Source organism: Haemaphysalis longicornis, unplaced genomic scaffold, assembly GCF_048455015.1.
Source record: "Haemaphysalis longicornis isolate Haplotype H1 unplaced genomic scaffold, Haemaphysalis longicornis Haplotype H1 scaffold_2, whole genome shotgun sequence".
NCBI classification, from domain to species: domain Eukaryota; kingdom Metazoa; phylum Arthropoda; class Arachnida; order Ixodida; family Ixodidae; genus Haemaphysalis; species Haemaphysalis longicornis.
In genome coordinates this window covers 270026984-270046193 of record NW_027526295.1, presented here as the reverse complement: position 1 = coordinate 270046193, position 19210 = coordinate 270026984, and the positions used below count along the sequence as shown (strand labels likewise).

General features: G+C 45.8%; 1 protein-coding gene across 2 annotated transcripts; it reads left to right on the top strand.

The window, feature by feature from the left end:
• The first annotated feature begins 8071 nt into the window (after window positions 1–8071).
• On the top strand, window positions 8072–18621 carry LOC144170698 (putative palmitoyltransferase ZDHHC24). Of its 2 annotated transcripts, XM_077700645.1 has the most exons (4): window positions 8072–8406; window positions 8483–8636; window positions 9403–9719; window positions 13585–18621. In XM_077700645.1, exons 2-4 carry the CDS (start codon window positions 8503–8505, stop codon window positions 14001–14003), a joined length of 870 nt encoding a protein of 289 aa, XP_077556771.1. In that variant the 5' UTR covers window positions 8072–8406; window positions 8483–8502; the 3' UTR covers window positions 14004–18621. The 2 variants fall into 2 exon arrangements, with proteins under 2 accessions (XP_077556771.1, XP_077556770.1); XM_077700644.1 differs by having other exon boundaries at window positions 8076–8636.
• Window positions 18622–19210: the final 589 nt, after the last annotated feature.

The window sequence follows — 19210 nt, the reverse complement described above, 5'->3', positions numbered from 1 at the left end:
TAAGAAGCGGGTCGTCGTAAGTCCAGGGGACGTACCAGCGGAGTTTCACTGTATTATTGTTGTTATGTTTTCTTTTGTTTTTTTCACCAATTATGTAAATTTCCATCACTTCGCCGATTATGTATTTTTCCGCGGATGCTAGGCGTAGGGTCTCGCAGGGTTGGTTCATTTTCAAGAATTTTTAATTCGTGTTTTCATCCGTCTTTTCTCGGCCTTTTATTTTAGGAGTGTTCCATGACGGCTGACAGCGCAAAAATTGGAGGAAGACAAAAAAGGGGGAGGACACAAACAGGCTTTTGTTTTTGTCTTCATTACTTTTTATGTGTATAATTTATACATATTTTTATATCGACAGTTTATTTTTTCTATTTTCTGTATTTTTTGGTTTTACAAAATTCCTTTTGATGAATCACCGTTTACGTTATTAAAACGATTAAATGTGTTACTTCCCCCAAGTACGCATTATTGTACTGGGCTTTACGCTGTCCTGGCTGTGGGGTACTCATGGATCCTTGCATGGCTACAGTGCCTTCCCGTTCCAAAACTACACGCCTAGGCTAAAGAAGTATGTCCGAAAACCAGAAAAGCCACTTGAGCAGCTTAACAATCGGGTTATGGAAGAACGAGCCCTGTCGAAACACACTTGCCCTAGTGCACGCACCATACCATAAGCTGGAAAACTGGCAAAGAGGCATGAGAATGGGCCTCTGTCATTTGGTTGTGCAGGACCTCAGTATAAGAGTTGGAGGTTTTCTGCTGATGTAACAAACAAAGCAAACGAGAGTCTGCACATACATGCAGGCTGAAAGACAAAAATATCGTCATAATTGTGAAATTCGGCGTCTGTGCTGTAATCCACCAGCCAGTGCTTATTGGACAGTCGTACACGAGTTGGGAGGACCTTTACACGTACCCCTGCCATTCCTCGCTCATCAACATTTTCTCGTGTCAAATCTCTCAAACCTCCACATCTGGCATCGCTCAGAGGTTGCAGCTAAGTGTCTACGGCTTCCCTTTAATAAAAAATATGCTATGTTCCCAATGCGGAACTTGCAGTAAGCTTTGTTTTTATTGCAAATTCCTTTCAAATGTCGTTTTGTCTCTTTAGTTTCATCTGTTAGCTGTTTGTGGACGCCATACTTTGCGCTGCTCTATTTTCTTTTTTTATCCGAGACGTTCCTCAGGAAATGCCACTGTGACATTTCCTGCGGAAGAAAACAGCTTGGATGCTGTACATAAAACATTGCTGAACGGAAGGGGGGATAACGAATTCTGGCCAAGCCCCAAAAATTCAGTGAAGCGGCGCCGAATTACAATGGGAGGGGTGGCAGCACCGGCCTACTGGGCACAAGCAAGGTGCCTAGTGATGTGTTGGGCAGGTAAGCTGCATTTTGTATTTTTGGTGCTTCCATTATAATGAAGTTCTTTGCAGATGTCTACTAAAAGGTCCTGGAGAAGTTAACCTTTGTCTTTCAAGGCATGGGAGGTTTGCTTAGCTTTTCTGTTGGTCTTACAGCTATGCATCAAGATTTATTGTAGAGACACCTGCCTAACATGTTCCCTGCGGTAGAGTACGTTCAAGGGCAAACGTATGATGGGCACGGCAGCACTGAGTGAAACGAATTACTGCTTCCGCCTACCATCACTGTGGATTGTTTTGAGGTGCCTCATTTTTTTTCGCTACACTATTATTACCTCTCCAATATGACAGCTTGAAAGGTCACTGCTGGGTAATACCAAAGTCCTTCAATGCTTTACTGGCCACGAAACTGCTCCGTAACTCAATGGGAGAGCTTCATATGCTGCGTTTGGCCGCCGCGCGGTGGCGCCACCATCTCACTGAGGACACTCGTCGGGCGGCGTTGAGCTGGCTCGAACGGCGGAGACGCGGTGAGTTGTGTTGGTTTTGTGCGGGAAAACAATGCAACGTGCATCTCGCGCTGTTGTGATGCGTCTTAAGTAGGGTAACGACGATTCAGAACACGTGTTGCGTCCCGGGATTTCGTTCCTTGTATAACGATACAACAGAAAATCTTTCCTTGTTCTGTTTGCCGAGCGACGGGGAGCTGCGTGAGAAATGGAGGCGCGCCATTCCAAGGCAAGAAACGGGAGATTTCAGCTTCGATTATAAGTGTGTGACAGTGTGTGGGAATGCACTGTGTGTGAGAATGAAAAAAGCGATGTTCCCTTTTGAGAGCATCCTGGACCTAGAGTCGTACAAGGCAAACTTAAGGCCGGATTTTTGTCAGGTCAGTCAGGTAGTAGCGGTGCTTCATTACCTTTTTGCAAACTTGTATTACCTTGCGCTCAGGCTCGCATGTAAAAAAAGCTTTGGGACGTCCATGTGCTTTTACTTTTCATATTTCCGCGAATTATCCTTTAGGGTTCGTTTTTATTGTTTTGTAACCACGCGTGGCTGCTTCCGGTTTTCTTATCTGGTGTTTCAACCGGAGCGCCCGTTGGCTCTTTTTGTCGTACGTCCCCTCGGGCAATATTGTTTGATATCGAAAGGGTGTCACCTTGTCGCTAACTTGATTTTTTGTTTCTTCGACAATGTTCTCGATCCTATTTCCAGGGATCTCAAATTAATAACGCTCCGAGAGTAATGAATGCATAGCAAACGCCGCGCAACTCACTTTATCGACGGTAATCTGTGCACGTCACACTGCGGACTGCTTCTTCGACGTTTGTGTTTCATTCTACTCTTTTGTAGGGCAGGAGGTCGCTTTAATCAACTTCGTTCAGAAAATCTTTGCCTCGTTCTTGGCTACTTCGCAATATTCTGTTTCCTCCGTGTGCTGAACATCGCAGCGCAAAAAAAAAAACATATATTTTTGTACGCTGGACCGCGCTCTTTTGTCTCCTTTCGTAATATTAAAATTTTTTTTGTGGCGTGTGATAAAATCAGTTCTATTGTTCTTTTTTCGCTTCCTTTTTTTGCAAGGACTGCAAAGCGCGGAATGAGGAAGGCACACGGTGCAACATATATCTCTTCGTGTTTTGATCCTTCGCGTTTCTGCAGCGTTTTTAGATGTTCTCAAGTATGTACCAACTCCTCGAAACGACAATACTATTGGGCTATCTCTTTTAGCGTTCTGTGCGTGTTCCAGAGCAATCAACGGATTCATTTATAGCGTAGTCTGAACGACGCGCACTTTGTTTCTTTCGTTTTTTTTTTTTTATTGTATTATCGATAGCCACGCAGCAGTCCGTGACTACGGAGCTACCGTATGTGTGGTATTTACAACTTTTGCTTTAGGAAAAGAATCAATAGAGATTTAAAAATCCGCAAACACGATGGCGCAGCGCTTGTGCCAGAGGACGCAGAAGCAGTTGCCGTTCACAGCCGAAGTCTACGGTAATTTACACGGAAAAATAAAACTCTATTGAAGGCAGGTGATTACACAATAACTTAACTATTCATCGCTAACTACTACGAAAAAAAGCACTCTTAATCAGCGCGCAGATCGACACCAAAAGCAGCGAGCGTTTGCACGCCAAGAGCTGGCCGCACGAGCGGCGGCTGGATGCCCTTCGTGCGGCGGTGGCGCCTGTAGTGGCGCCCGCGGTCCCCATATGAAACGAGCGCCGAAGTTTCGTGACCAGTAAAGCAGTGAAGGACTCTGGTAATACCTAAGGAGGCACTGTGTCCATTTAAGGTAAGCTATGTAACAAGTACCTCGAAAAGTTGCTGCATGCCTCAAACCCAAACAAAAATTACGCCCACCTCCCCTCGCGGGAACCCTGTGTAGATGCGACGCATCGTAGGTTTCCCTCGGCGTTTCCGTTGGGTTGATTCTCCCATCGCGTAAAAGGGGCCGTGAACGCGTACGATGCATTTCCGTCTACTACGGGGTTTCCGAGAGGGGAGATGGGCGTAATTTGTTGTTGTTAGTCTCCATTCAAAGCAGCGTTGGACGTCGGAGCACCGGCGCTGGAACAACGGAGCGGAGCGGCGCAGGTACCGCGTTTTATACCGCCGCATAACGGTGAGGGGAATGAGAGAGAGCAGCGCATGCGCATGCGTTAACCGAGCACTAGCGCGCGCCGACGCACATCTGGCATTGCGAGGAGCGAGCGCTAACCCGCAGATAACGCTGCGGTGAGAGCGGCGGAGAGCGCAGCTGGCGCAGCGAGGAGAATGGGGGAGGGCGCGGACAACGACGACGCCGGATGGATGGAAGGATGGAAGGCGGGTGAATGAGATGCGTTGCATCTAAAATGTCATAATCAAATTTCTTCAAACTGAATACAACACAAATGCACCCCGTAGCCCACATATTGAAACTAGGCATCTTGGTGGTGGACGTTGCAGCAATCCCCATCAGTTGCAGTAATCGCCATCCCTGGTCCTGGATTTTTGCAGCACCAGGCAATCATTAGGAGTGCTTGTTGTCAGTACGCGAATTAGTCTTCAGATTGTCATTCGTGGGTGGCAGCTAAGATGCACTCGTACTTTTGGCATGCATAAAATGGAACCTGAGGACGAAAGCTGAGAACAAGCAGGGAGGAGTGGCATGTCCCGTATCCTGTTTCACTTAAAAGAAATTCAATGGAAAAATTTGACTGCAACCCAAGAGACTGAACAGCCTTTGCAAATAGCACTTAACTGTGCATTAAATGACAAGACTGGATGTATTATCTGACAAGAACTGCGAAATGGTAGTGATGACATTCAGGAATGTATTGTTGAGTTGTATATAATTTGTAATTGTTTCAGTCATCTGGAAAAACATGTACTGCCATCAGTTGCACATTGTAAGTGAGGTAATCATTCGGACTCACTTGCTCATGTTTTGTTTGTCTTTTCAACTACAGAGGGTAGATTGCTAAAGTAAAGGAGGATGTCCAGCTCAGATAATTTCTTCTACGGGTTAAATTGTGAGGCCTACGTAATACGAATCGTCAATGTCTCACTTGTCAATGTCGTCAATGTCTCTCTGTGGATTTCCCTGCTACCAGCCTTAGTTTTCGCAAAAATGCTAGCTTCCCGAGGCCCTGGGATATAAGGTCGAACACCTGAATGGTGAAGGCACGCTCTCATGGAACAGAATTTACAGAAGTGTTCAGACATGGGGATGGACAGTGTCACTTTGTCTTGTTTGTGGTGCAATGTCTGGAACATATATGTTGTTTTCACATGTATCATGAAGAAATTACTGTACACCGTACTCAGTGACTGCAAATAACTACTAACAGAGCCAGAAATGTTTGTTTGAAATACGTGGCTGTGTGACTTTGAGTGCTCAAGTGGGCTGGAAAAATGGGACTGGGGTTCGTGTGCGTGTGTTTGTGGGTGTGTGACTACTTGGAGTGACTTCCAGATTTTACCCAGCTGATTATGCAAGAAATAAATAAATGAAACAGAAAACATCCGTTCTTCTGCTTTAATTTTTCACGTAGCGCACATTATTCCTGCTGACTAATAATGCTCACGGGGTCCAGATGTCGAACTGTTTGCAACTGGCGGTGGCAGCCCTGAGGGTCGAAGGAGTTTTGCTGCTAGTTCTGGAATTGTGTGTGCGAATCCTCGCCATAGCCACAAAATTGCACATTTTTGCGAAATTTTGAAGCACTTTAGCGATGGTGGGGTGCCACGTCACCACCAAATAGAAATGGGTGAATTGGATGGACAGGACCATCGCTGGTCAACCCATATGTTGGGCTTGGAAACAAGCAAGTGCAAGGTGCAGCCAACGTCAAATTTAACAGCCATGAATACCAGTAAGCTATTTTTTTTTTAATGTAAAGCCAGCCATGATCCCACAACATTGATGTAAGTGACAGGAAAAGGAGGCTGTTGCAGCCAACTGGCATATTGATGAGGAGTTAGCGGCTACACGCAGCCAATGCGAATTCTGTTGCCTGCTTTGGAAGTCAATTGAAATTTGCTGACAGGCCCCGTTACGGGGTTTTGGAGACGGTGATTTTTTCGGAAAGTGAGCCAAGTAGTGTTCGAGTGATCACACATTAAAAAAAATGTAACGGGGATGGCGTAACCACCAGTGTGAGTGCAGCTCGGAATATACTGGCGTTTGGAAAAGTTATAATGCGATATGTACTTTACGATGCCAGTGACCACATTACTGGCAAAATATGTTTAGTGACCAATTGTTTTTAAACTATACAACCAGCGCTAACTGTGCAGGTGTTTAGACAGCGTGACTTTATTTAGCAATCCAAATGTTGACAAGCCTTTATGCTGTAAATAGGCAACTTAGCCAGTGCAGTACGACTGCTATCCTCAGACATGAAACCTGCGCCACGACCGAAAGCCTGCACGATGCTCATCAAGGATATTGGAACGGGCAGGGGTGGGATTGAGCGCAGGATTCATGGGTTCTGCAACGCGAGCTTCCGCTATACGATTTCCGAGCTGCGGGTCACCGATACTCCTTGGGGCCTGCCTAACTCAGCGATTTCACTTCGCGCCGTAGTGTGCGCGTGCTGCTCTAAAGGCGCACCTGCGCTATGTAAGCACGCTACACGTGCCCGTGATGCTGCCCAGTTTTCAGCTCAGGAAGAGCTTACATACCAGTACCTGCCCTCAAAACTGCAGCGCTGACGAAATTGACGGCGTTTCTGGATGGTTCAGAGTTCGGCGGTATCGTCCACGGTATAATGTATTAAGTCAGTCCGAGTTCTCCAGTGAAAGCGTTGATTTTGCTTAGAATCAAATGAAACATAGAGAAGGAGACGCCAATATATACCTGCATGATTGGTGACTGTGGTTCAGCGCACTCAACCACGGAGCTGCGAAAAAAGGAACTGTAGGGAATGCGTATCCGTCACGCCGACACCGAAACCGAAACTAGTTTACTAGGAACTTTGTCGCAGTAACACTATGGTCCCTAGAATATTTCTAGGGACCATAGTAACACGTAGTAACATAAAGCAGTTAGCCCACCCCCCCCCCCTCTCTCTCTGCAGTTTTCTCTCCATTGGCACAGACAGTTGTCCCTGATCTGGGGGGGGGGGGGGGGGGAGGGACCCAGATAAGTTCTCTGTAAAGCCAGATAAGCTCTAAAGGTGGTGGAGGGACATTACAAAGAACTTATCTGGGCTGGACTAATTTTGGAAGTTTTGTGACGTGCTCGGAAATGTTACAAAAAAATGAAATGGAACAGCAGAGAGAAATGCCAGTGTTAATTTTTTTTATTTCTCAACAAACAGCCATCGTTAGCTCTCGAACAAAAGGCGAGAGCTACGAAACACGTGATCCTTCAGTGTAACGAAAACCTACTCAACGTTAAAGGCCAACTGCACTCAAAATTTCCACTTCTTGAAAACCCTATTTCCGTATAGTCTGCTTAAAAAGAAAGCAACATGCAAAATACAACAGCTGAAATACGCACGCGGACGCCGCAAGCGGCCAGCAAAAATCGGCGATTTTGAAACCGAAACCGAGGAGAGCGCGGCCATTGCAGTGACGTTGCAGCCGTCCAGCGAGCGGCCGGACGGTCACCAGTTGGGGAGAATGTCTGCGCGCAAGCTCTACGCGCGCACGGGGCAGTAGAGCTCATGGAGGAAGTAGAGCTCGACCGGTTCTCCCGCTGCGTGGCTGGCCAGAGGAAAAAGCCACCGTCGGCTGGAACGTCACAGGCGCGTCTTGGCTGTTTACGCGATCCGCCGGCAGGTGCAGAGTGGTCTGCGGCGGAGCCTTTTTAAACGCTTCTGACTGATTAACGAGCCGTTTCACGGGGCTACCACTTTGGGGGTACTTACTACGCATTAAAAATAAATTTGGCCGAGGTGAAATTTGAGTGCAGTTGGCCTTTAAGTGTCGAATTTACTGATTATTACGTTTGATCAAATTCATCAAGAAACCACAGTCATCACTTACCGTGGGTCTCAAATGACCGGCAGCGTTCAGCCACAAGTGGCCAACGCAGCATGTTCAGCAGGGTGCACATCGAAACCAAAACCCGGCAAAACACGTTTCAGGCGTTTTCGTTGTTGGCTTGCGGCGGTGGTGCCAACGTTTTTAGAATCTAAAAACGTTGGGTGGTGCTGACCGAAATTTGGGCACAATATACATGACTTGTATGCTTTTTTTTTAATTTTTGTGGTTGTATACAGAAGTAGTTTGAAATGCATAACACTTGGAGAGTGCATTTACTAAAAAGAGAGAAAAAAAGCAGTTTCGGTTTCGCGCGATGCTTCACGCATGGCAAAAGAGAGGCATCTGAGTGGTTGCGTGCAGCTCGTGCATCATACGTGGTGGCCTTCGGTGTCTCAGCATTTCAAGACTCGTAGTTTATCGTGCTGTGGGGTACCTCAATAGGACATCCGGGCAGATTCTGTTGTCTTTCGAACCCACCTGCCAGTGGCACAAGTTCACCAGGTTCATCTCACTCGGCAATGGCGTCCAAAAGTTCGACAAGCGGTGTCAAGCACAAGTGATCGGTAGTTCCCAGCTCCGTCAAAAGCCGTGCCTTTGATTGTTTTCCAACTGTGACCTTCCCGTGAAACGTTCGTGCAGCTCTCGGGCTACGGTCAAGCATGGATGGGCGTGGACCACCACAAAACAGGAAAATCTCGGTGCCGAGGGGCTTCTGGGACCGTGTTTTGTTTGTATTCTTAATCATCAGCGTTCCTGTGATCGGATTGTTTGACTTCGTCTTCGTCGCACCAAGGTATGTCTTGGTTGATTTGTTTTATGTTGGGGGCTTTTTCAGACCCTAAGCAGCCATTTAACAAATGAGGAGCGCTTTCTTCCCTAATTCTGTGTACAGAAATTCACACCGCGCCCTTTTTTCACAAGCGCGCAGACTGCGCGAAAATTTTATCATTACGTTCATATCTTCCTTTCCCAGTTTAATTTTCGTGAAACGAGGTGTGAGTAGGGTACAGGATCTCTATAGTGGTCTATTCAACTTCCAGCTGCATTTGAAAGTACTTTAATGCCCTCAAAAGTGGTAACAATTCATGTAGCGGAATTCCCATTGGTCTTTAACTTCTCCAAATGTTTACAGCTTGCTATATAGAAGTCCTGCCATTGGCTAGATTACATTAAATTTTAGCCGAAAATGAGCATGTGTGGTGAAAACGTGCGAGCTTCGGCTACGAGTACCGGCAAGTGCAGGTAAAAATGTCAACATACGCCAATAACGGCAGTGATAACGAGAAAAGCCTAAACATCGACAAGAGATTGGTGCTGGGCTGGTAGGCACATACTTGCAAAAAAGCGACGGAACCCACCCAGCCTTCGAAGTCGCGTTTACAAAGGAGAGAAATGCAGAACACAACACACACCCTAACATCCAGTGGCGACAAAGAGAACGTTTCTCTGGAAACATACGATTAAACTTTTAAATTTGTCGTTGGAGCAGTGTGCCGGCGTGTCAACTGTATTTCACTTCCTGCCTGTAACTGCTCCTGTTTGTTTCTTTCTTGGCTGAGGTACCATGAAACCTTCGACGCGGTGATGTGGGTCCATGCTTCCCTGGCCTTGTTCATCGCCTTCAACATATACGCAAACCTCATCAAGCTCCTGCGAGTGGGCTCAAGCGTGCGTGATGTGAAGACGCCCGACGTCCTGCCGCCCGGTTGGCGGTATTGCCCTGTCTGCGAAAGCAACGCACCGCCTCGTTCCCACCACTGCAGCGTGTGCAAGGAGTGCATACTGAAACACGACCACCACTGCATCTTCACCGGTCGCTGCATCGGCTTCTACAACCAGCGGTACTTCATCGTTGCTCTCCTGTACATGACAATCGGTAAGAACTTGTCCTCCATCCTTGGAAGTGCTCTCCTTCATTGCGATGGACGTCGACACCTTTTTGTGTCGTACAAAAACAACTGCAGTATCAAGAGTTATGTCCACCAGAACCCAGTATGAAAATTGAAGTTACTTCCGAAGGAACTGTAACATATTGTATTGAGTTACGTCCGACGTCACCCAAAATGAAAGGTATGTCTGACGTAACCCAAAGTAAAAAATGATTAAAGTTAGGTCAAATGGAACTTCACCCAAATGCTTTAACCAGTGGTACTTCATTGTTGCCATCCTGTACATGACAGTCGATAAGGTGGTGTCCTCTAGCCTTGGAGGTGCTCTCCTGCATTACAACGCACACTCACGCCTTTTTGTACTGTGCAAAAACAAAACAAAAGCTCGCATTCATTTGTTGTTTTGCTTTAAGAGTTTCATCATTTAATTGAGTACAGGAGGAGGAATAGACTTTATTGAATCCATAAAGGACTTCGGGTGATCAACCTGGGCTGGTCCCTACATCCTAAGTCCAATTGGTCCTGCAGGCCTTATCCACTAAGAATATCTTAGTAGAAGAACCTTCCATTATATAACCATAATATTGCCCACAACACTAGCATTCTGGTGTGCTCATTTATGTATGGGCAGAGCAAAAACAAATCGGAATAGATTGGAACTTTGGTTGAAGACTGTTTGTGTAGTAGAGATTGCAGTGATCCTTGAAATTATTGAATATTTGCTCTTTTGAAGATCTGTTTTTCTGCCTTTTTTTATGAACTTAGTGAAGGCTACTTCCAATGTAATTCTAGCTTGTTTTAAGACGCAGTTGCTCTTGGAATTTGGTTGCTGCATTGGTTTTTGGCTCTTCTGGTTATTGGGCATCCAACTTGTTTATTTATTATCCATGATGGTATAAGTTTTGTTTTCACTTAGCAGGTCCTGGCCTTTATGTGATCTCACAGCAGGTTTGGTTTGAATCTTAGCAGCAATGCAGCAATTCTCAAGCTTTGTAGCTCCGAATGCAACTGTTTCGTGACCTGCATTTAGGCAAATGCCTTCGGGCATTTGGGCATCCACTGAAATTTTTCCGAAGAAACAAGCCACACGCGAGGTATCACGTGGAGGGCTAAAGCATTCCTTAGCTTGAGTACAATTGTGCAACAATAAAAAATGGCTGACGATTACTATACTCGCTAATGCAAAATTTGTGCGCAGTGTGAACTTCAGTCTTCTAAGTAACTGCGCATAACTGCTGCATATAGGGAAGCAATCGCGTGATCAATGCACGCACAATGACGCGCGCTACTCTGCCGTTATCTCGCAGCGCGTCGCCACCGCCGAGCATGCTGTTGTAAATCGTGTTTGAACCTCCCGCGCAAATGTCACGTGGTTCGGATGAGCCACGCATCGAGCAGGAGAGAGAGTTGCTTTGTTTAAAGCAATGCGTACAGGGCTTCTGTACGCTTTGCTTTCCACCCTCCCCCTCACACTTTTGCCACACTTTACTCCTCTGTTTTTCTGCTGCCTTTGGTATCTCCTTCGTTAGCTCGGTTATGAGGCCGATGAAGCCACCAAACCACAGTAGCAGACGCTTAAGTGCTGTGCACAAAAAGACGCAAACAAGCATAAGAGAAGTAAATACGTATGTGCAGTGAGTGTTTTTCTCTTGCTGCTACTGCCGTGTCTGCTTGTTGTGCAATTATACTCAAGCTACGAAACGCCAAGTTGCCCAGTATACTACTTTTGCTAGACTATTGTCCTCAAAAAATCTTTTAATACGAAATGAACTTCATAAATTTTGAAACACTGTGAAAGCTCGTTAATTTGACCCCTGTTAATTCAAAAAGTCGGTTAATTCGACCTGCGCACATGGTCCTACAATTATATAGAGGAGTCTGTGGAGCGGAACTTGTTTATTCGGCAAAATCTTAGCGCGCATCGGTTAATGCAACCTAGCGTCGCAGCCTGTGAGCTCACCCAGTCAATAGGCAGAGAGCAAAAACGGCGGAAAGAAAAACATTGCCAAGAGCAAACACTTGCTGCTGTCATCGCAAATTGCTTCCAGCATAGTGGGTTTGTTCGACCGAACTGTTGCACAGAGAACTGCCACTTGAAACAGCTGATGCAACTGCAATCATAGAGGATGACAGCTGTTTCGATGACGTCTTGCCTCCTGCCATGCGACTCGCCGATTACATGTTTTCAGTGATGGTGTCAGGCAGCTGACTGAGGAAAAGATAATCCAGGATGTAATAGGCACCAACAGCGACAATTCGTCAGGAGATGACAATTGTGGCCAACTGCCCCAACTGTCGAAACGCACGGTAAAGGCTGTAGACGCCTTGTCCTTGCTTGAGGACTTTTGTGAGCACGTTCCACATGGTGTGGGTGCCACGGAGCATCTGGCAGCTATTAGAGCTGTTGTCGCTGTTCAAATTCGCCCGAAAAAACAGATTGAGATTACAAACTTCTTTGGCAAATGAAGGTATTCATGCTAGGGAAAATTTCGCGTTTTTGTTGTTTATTCGATATTTCGACAATCAGATATTTTGACAATTTTTCACGATCGCACCAGTGTCAAATTGACGAACTTTTACTCTATGTACAGTTTTAAGCAAGTAGCAGTCAGTAAGACTGCACCAATCTGGATTGTGAAGCTATCATCTCTTACAGCCTGCACCCTAAATTCAGAGGGGGCAGGGGAAGTATGGTATGCTTGTTGTGTGCATTCTGTACACTTAAGCACTTCCTCGGGGAAAGTGCGGCAACAGGCAACAATTTTTTGTTGAACTCCTGAGGCATCATTATCGATTCAGGTTTACTTTCAAAAAGCACGTTTTTCGTGTGCACATGTGGCATATTCCGACATGCGGTGTTGGCGGAACACCAACATAGGCAGCTTTGATTGTTTTAATAGCAAGCCTAGGTTATGGACCTGATTGTGGGTATAGCTCAGCCGTAAAGAATTGAGGAACCCAGCGAAGGTGGGGCTGTGCTGGAAAACATATTTTACCATTCAGTAAATTGCTTCATCATCATCATCAGCCCATTTGTATTCACTGCAGGATGAAGGCCTCTCCCGTGTTCCTCCACCCATTTCTGTCTTGCCTCTTAACTCTCTTCTTTTAAATGCAGAGCACTTCAGGGTCTCGCCTCGTCTTTGTAGCTCGCTCGTTGGACCCAAGTAGAGCCACACGGCGTTCCGTCATAGCGGCTGTCGTCACGGCATAACCCAGAGGCTTCGAAAGCCAAGCGGTTTATATGGTCATAAGCGTTTGAAACTCCTGAACCGCTGGTGCTTGTCATACATCTTCCCGTTGGTTAGCGTAAAAAAAACTGTAGGTACATTTGGGGCAAAATATACGTAATTAACCAGAAGCGCCCACATTCATTTAGTTAGGAACGCTCGTTGGGTTGGTTTTTACTATTGTAAGCGAAAAAAAGTGGCAGTGCAACGCCGGCACGAGCGGGAGGGAAAGCAAGCACAAAAAGAACAGAACTCCCGCTGGCGCAGTTTCAGGCAGGGGCCACGCGAGCACTGTGAAGGCGGGAAATTTTAATTGCATTGGCTGGTAGCAGTGAGCGGATAACGGCGCTACAGCCCTTTTATGGCGAGTCACTGCCCTGCACTTCGGACAGCTTTCACACTGAGTGGAACGGCTTTAATTTTCATCCCTCCATCGAGTGAATAGACTTCACCTACTTCTGGTCCCATCTCTCAGTAGCCACTTTGCTATTTTTATAACCCTCTGGTTGCCAGCTGCCCATCCGAGGCCCATTTCGTGCCCTCAGTTTGTGCCAAGATGTCGTCCACCCGAGTTTTTTCAGGTCAGTTGAAGAGTGGCACGCCCTTGCGTCGCGCTGTGCAGGTCTTCTGTACAGCCTGTCATACAAGAGCCCCTTCTTGCTGGAGACACTGGGTGGCATGAGCACGCTGGCCTTGCTGCAGATGGTGGCCCCCCACTTCGGCCTGCTCCTGGGCACCTTCGACGTGGTGCTCTTCCTGACCACCATCGTGAATTTGGTCGAGGTGGTGGTGCTCTGCCTCTGCATCTACCTGCTGGTCACCGAGATCCGCTGTGTGGCCGCCAACCAGACCACCTATGAGATGAGCCACGGCATCCGCACGTATGGCATGGGCCTGAGGAAGAACTTGCGCGAGTCGCTCGGCAGCGCCTGGTACCTCGTGTGGCTCTCCCCGTGGATCGACTCCCCTGTCGACGGCGACGGGCTGCACTTCGACGGCAGTGTGGTTTGCGTGGCCAAGGACGACGAGAAGCAGGAGTGAGGACTCCGGCAACTTTTTCTCCGAGCGACAACGCTGATGTGGTGAAAAGTGATCGTCAGCGCGTGTGACAGGTGGCCACACAGAGACGCATGGAATGGAAGGTGGTTGATGCTGTGTGCTACGTGTCACTGTGCTTTAATTGGCCCAAGAATCGAAAAAAACCTTGTCAGAGTGCCAGTGTAATGCTGTGCAACCTAAATTTAGTTGAGCTTGAAAACACATTGAAGTTTATGTGCAAGTCCTGTGTGCCTATTTTTGTGTTACTGTTTAGTCATTTACCAGCTGTAGTGGCTACTAGTCGTTTTTCGTTTAATACTTGGTGGAGAAGCATTGCACTGTCAGCCAGTTGTTAGTGGACTAGTTATGCTTTGCCATACTAAAAAATGCAACTAACCCAACTTGCCATGAGCCAACAGGCAACGTAGGTGAAAGGAATGTTGTCAGTTGTGCCTGCAAGCAGCACGCGTTCTGCCAGATCAAAGCTGTTCAGCTGCTGTACCACTGAAAGTGTAACCAATACTTCATGGCAAATTAAATATTTTCCGGTCTATGTCGGTACAGCCTTTGCATGAGCACTATTTTAGCACCGTACGAGTTGAACAAATAAGATAAATACCATCATCCCATATGGTGTAGTGTTCATCGTCATCATCATCATCAGCCTATCTATGCCCACTGCAGGGCAAAGGCCTCTCCCATAGATCTCCAATTATCCCAGTCCTTTGCTAACTGCCACCAATTTATCCCCGCAAACTTCTTGATCACATCTGCCGATCTAACTTTCTGCCGCCCCCTGCAACGCTTGCCTTTTCTAAGGATCCACTCTGTTACCCGTAATGACCAACGGTTGGTTATCTTGCCTTCGCATTACATGCCCTGCCCACGTCCATTTCTTCTTAATTTCTACTATGTCCTCAACACGCGTTTGTTCCCTGACCCATTCCGCTTTCTTTTTGTCCCTTAATGTTACGCCTATCATCTTCCGTTCCATTGCTCGCTGAGTCGTTCTCAATTTAAGTTGAACCCTCTTAGTGAGCCTCCAAGTTTCTGCCCCATAGGTGAGCACCGGTAAGATGCAGCTGTCGTACACTTTCTTCTTCAGGGGCAATTGTAGGCTGCCATTCATTATCTGAGAATGCCTCCAGAGTGTAGTGTTCATTTGGTCAGGAAGAGAAGATTTTGCCATAAACAAGTCAACGGGCTGAACAAGAAAATATCCCTCATCAGCATTTTGTTGTTAATTAGAAGTCGTACAAGGCTCAACATTAATGCCAAATGTGTGGAGATATCACCCTCGCAGCGTTGAAATTTTCCTATTCATGGTTTCTAGTGTGGCAGAGAATGCAGCAATAGAGAAGAGTTGAACTTATCCCTGCAACTTCTCCACTGCATTCCTTCACCATACTTGAAACTATTTTTTGCTTTGTTTTGTTGGACTTGCGCAGGCCTACATTTCAGTATGTGCAAATGTCTAAAACATTTAGGAAGGAGTGTTATTGCTGTCTATTTTTATGGATGACCACCGCCTATTTACATAGACGAATAGAGCACAGATCTGAAAAATACAATGCTTTTGCAAGTTCACAAGCTTTGGAATACAACCCACTGCTTCTGAATCATAGATAACAAGCAGTGGTTATCATATTATTTAGTCATCATTATAGCCATCGTTTCTGTTCGCACCTGATGACACGCATTTGTACGATTATCAGTCTTGATTTCAGATGATTTGCAAACTTAGTCCACTCAGAAACACCAGACACTGAGCAATGGGCACCGTAAAAGATTTGCTTAGGTTCAGACCCAATGGTTTATACAGTAGCCGACCGTTTTTTCGGAATCCAGAAATTCGGACTTGCTGGATATTCCGGACTTTCTCGAGGAGACGCTAGTTGTCCCATTGAAGTAATGACTCACGGATTTTTCAGGCTGCTCTTTTATTTGGACTATTTTTCATTCCCCTCCAGGTCCAAAAAAATCGGTCAGCTACTGTAAATGTATAATTAGTGTGCAGCAGCGTTGGTAATGCAAATTTTTGCACTGCAGTAAGATGTGCAACTATCTTGGTTCTCAGAGAAAGCTTACCTTGATTTTCTGCACTGCAGCAATCTGATGTCAGCGTCTGAGCAGTATACTGTTGAGATGTTGAAATTTTCTTACCAGTGTCACATTTCTTCTTCGTGCTGTGTCATGGTGTTTATTACAATAGGTGTATCACTTTGGGCTCACTTACGAGTGCGCATCTAGTTATAAGGCTCCATCATTTTAACCTGCACATCCTAATCAAAGGCTTCCCAGTAACCATGCCAGAACCCCCAGTTCAGCCTCATCTCACGTCTCATCCATCCTCTCATCCCCCATCGAATGCTCTGAAATGTATACAGTTGGAGCCCAGGTTGGAACAGTGAGCCTTGGACCCTCCAGGAATAGAGCTATTAAAATTGATTGATTGATTGTGGGGTTCAACGCGCCGACGCAACGCAGGCGATGAGGCGCGCCGTAGTGGAGGACTCCAAATTAATTTTGACCTCCTGGGGATCTTTAATGTGCGCCAAAATCTCGTACACACGGGCGTTTTCGCGTTCCGCCTCCATCATAAAAGCGGCTGCCGCGGCCGGGAATCGAACCCGCGTCCTCGTGCTCAGCAGCACAAAGAGCTATGAAAAGCTGGAAGCATTACAGAGGCTGTTGAGAAGCAATACCTTGAGCAGGATGGTTAAATAAAGAGGAACAGAGAAAGATATCCAAGGACATATTGATAAATAGAGGAGAGGACTTGAATCTCAATCAACTCGGTTGTATTTTAAATGCAAGGCATCTATACCCCGTACACGCCTCACTTAAAGCGGGCTCTTGAAAGAGTTTCCAGAGTAGTTTTAGGACATTTGTACAGCCAACATGCACAGTCGGTCATTTGCACGCGATTATTTGGATGCTTACCCAACTCACGAAACGATTGGCCACAGTAAAATAGCACTGCTCTAGATACAAATAATCTGCATTATTATGACCACAATGAGTGCAGTTGCTTGGTTTCAAAATTTTATAGCAACACCAGCCTTGCTTTGGTCGTTATCGTTCATGTATCGAAATAACAGATGTCTTTTCTCACTTATTTTTTATGTACTTCCTTTTTGTAGTTGGGTCATATTCTCCAGATGCCAAACACGCCAGACATTATAGTGTGCTACCTGTAGCCTATACTAGACTTTTGCACTCTTTTAGCCTGCATATTGGCTTAAATATTCCGACAACAATGCTAAAAAATACACTGGCACCACGAGCAGACAAGATGGGCATGCACAACTGGTTAATCTTGTTGAAATTGCACCGTATTAGGGCACTTATAAACCAGTTGCGAGTCCGCGTTGTTTGCTTCTTGTTACCTTCTTTGTTTTTTGCATAGCCAAAAGCAGCCTAGTTATGGTCAAAAATGGCACTCTGGATGTTAAGAGTAGAAGCTGCATGTCACCAGGATTTGCATTTTCCACGTGTTGTGTTTCATAGTGCGAGATGTAAACATGACATGGTCAATCTCCAACAGATTGCTACCCACTGCCATTAGGTCAGTGCACCAGTCACACTGCGTTGCAGCTGCTGGTTTTCTAAGCTTGCCGTTGACGAGTTATGAAAAAGAATTGTGGCCCAAGATAGCATGGGGTTTGCTGCCAGTATTGTCCTTGCAAGCATGCTATACTTGGGCCGGTGGTATGAATGCACAAATGGCATTGAATGAAGTGTGCAATAGCATAGAGACGAAATAAAATTTAACATGAATTAAGGAGCTGCCAAGTAGCCTTCAAAAAACAGATGAGCCTCTTGCATAGCGCAGGATGTACAACTGCATATCAAGCTAGGGTTGCCACCTGCCCGGTTTTTGACCGGCAGCGGGCCGCTTGCGGGCCGCTTGCCAGTCTGCACTTAAAACCGGCCGTCATTGGCCATGTTTTTGGCCATTGTGCTGCGCTTATTTATTTTTTAGAATTTTAGAAGTGTTAATTCAGCAGCTACGATGATTGGCAATTAATGAATTAAATTCTTTACCAAGTAGCCTAGTGAATCTAACAGACGCCTCTTTTCAAACCGCACTCCTCACATTTTTAGCCATTCAAAATACTCTGTAACTTGTCTTATAATGCTCATCTTTTCTAGACTGCAATTGTGTGTTCCTGCTTTTAAAATACCAGAATCTGTCATTTTTCATTTGTATTGTATACTTCTCGTGCTTTTACGGTATTTCAACGTCACTTCTATTTATGTTGATACTTTTCTTCTGCAATATTGTATGTTTCGTCGGTTTTCAGCTAATTCGCCCCCTATTTAATGCCCGCTTGGGCCTTTAGGGTACCTAAATGAATAAAATAAATAAATAGGTGCCGGCAAGCTGCGCAAAGACACGCGAGCAGAGAAAATATGCGGGCGAGCGCAGGCGAGGTGCAAAGAAGAGCTTTTAATGGATGAAGTATGTGCGGTTACTTTTCCGTGCAGCACGTTCAGAGCAATAACCAAAATTTCAGTAACTTTCAGTACAAACACTGATTCCTCTCTAGAAAAACGCTACAATGCATATGGCATTGCATGTCATAAAACATAAATTCTTGTTTTTTTTTTTTTTTTTTTCAACCACAAATTTAACCTTCTAAATACCATGCCCCCCCTTCCCCCGAAGGGCCAGTGTTTTTTTTTTTTTTTTTTTTTTTTTGGGGGGGGAAAGGTGGCTACCCTATATCAAACTTGTTTAGCATGGGAGACTCGCAACAAAGTCAATAATGGGAAGCTTCATTTTTTGTGGTGTGTGTGTGTGTATATGCTTTAGTGCCATCATTTACCATTACCTGCATAAGCAAGGCAACTGTTCTATGCATTTCTAACTGTGCATGCTACTCTGACAGAGGGAAACCCAGATGTCTACCCTTTACTGGAGAAAGAAGGCTAAAAGGCAGGCTTATTAAAATTGCTGTTCTTTTTGAGTACCGCTGAACCCTGTGAGGGGTTTTGCCATATATGTACGGCGGCGGTTTTCCGTCCGGCAAGGTCTTTGCCATGCGGGTAGTTTCAACCCTTCGTTCGAAATTCCGCGCCACAATGACGATGCCTGCTTACTGGGAGGTGCTGCCACCCCCCTAGTACTTACAAGAAGTGTTTGAAATTTGATTGTGCTACATTCTTGTGGAGATAAACAGCTAGCTTCAGTGCATCACGCGGTC

Excerpts from the sequence above, each read along its gene's own strand:
- LOC144170698 (XM_077700645.1), top strand. The coding sequence starts at position 8,503 with ATGGATGGGCGTGGACCACCACAAAACAGGAAAATCTCGGTGCCGAGG. Across the intron at positions 8,637-9,402 it reads TTCGTCTTCGTCGCACCAAG|GTACCATGAAACCTTCGACG; the intron begins GTATGTCTTGGT and ends TTCTTGGCTGAG. Across the intron at positions 9,720-13,584 it reads TCTCCTGTACATGACAATCG|GTCTTCTGTACAGCCTGTCA; the intron begins GTAAGAACTTGT and ends CGCGCTGTGCAG.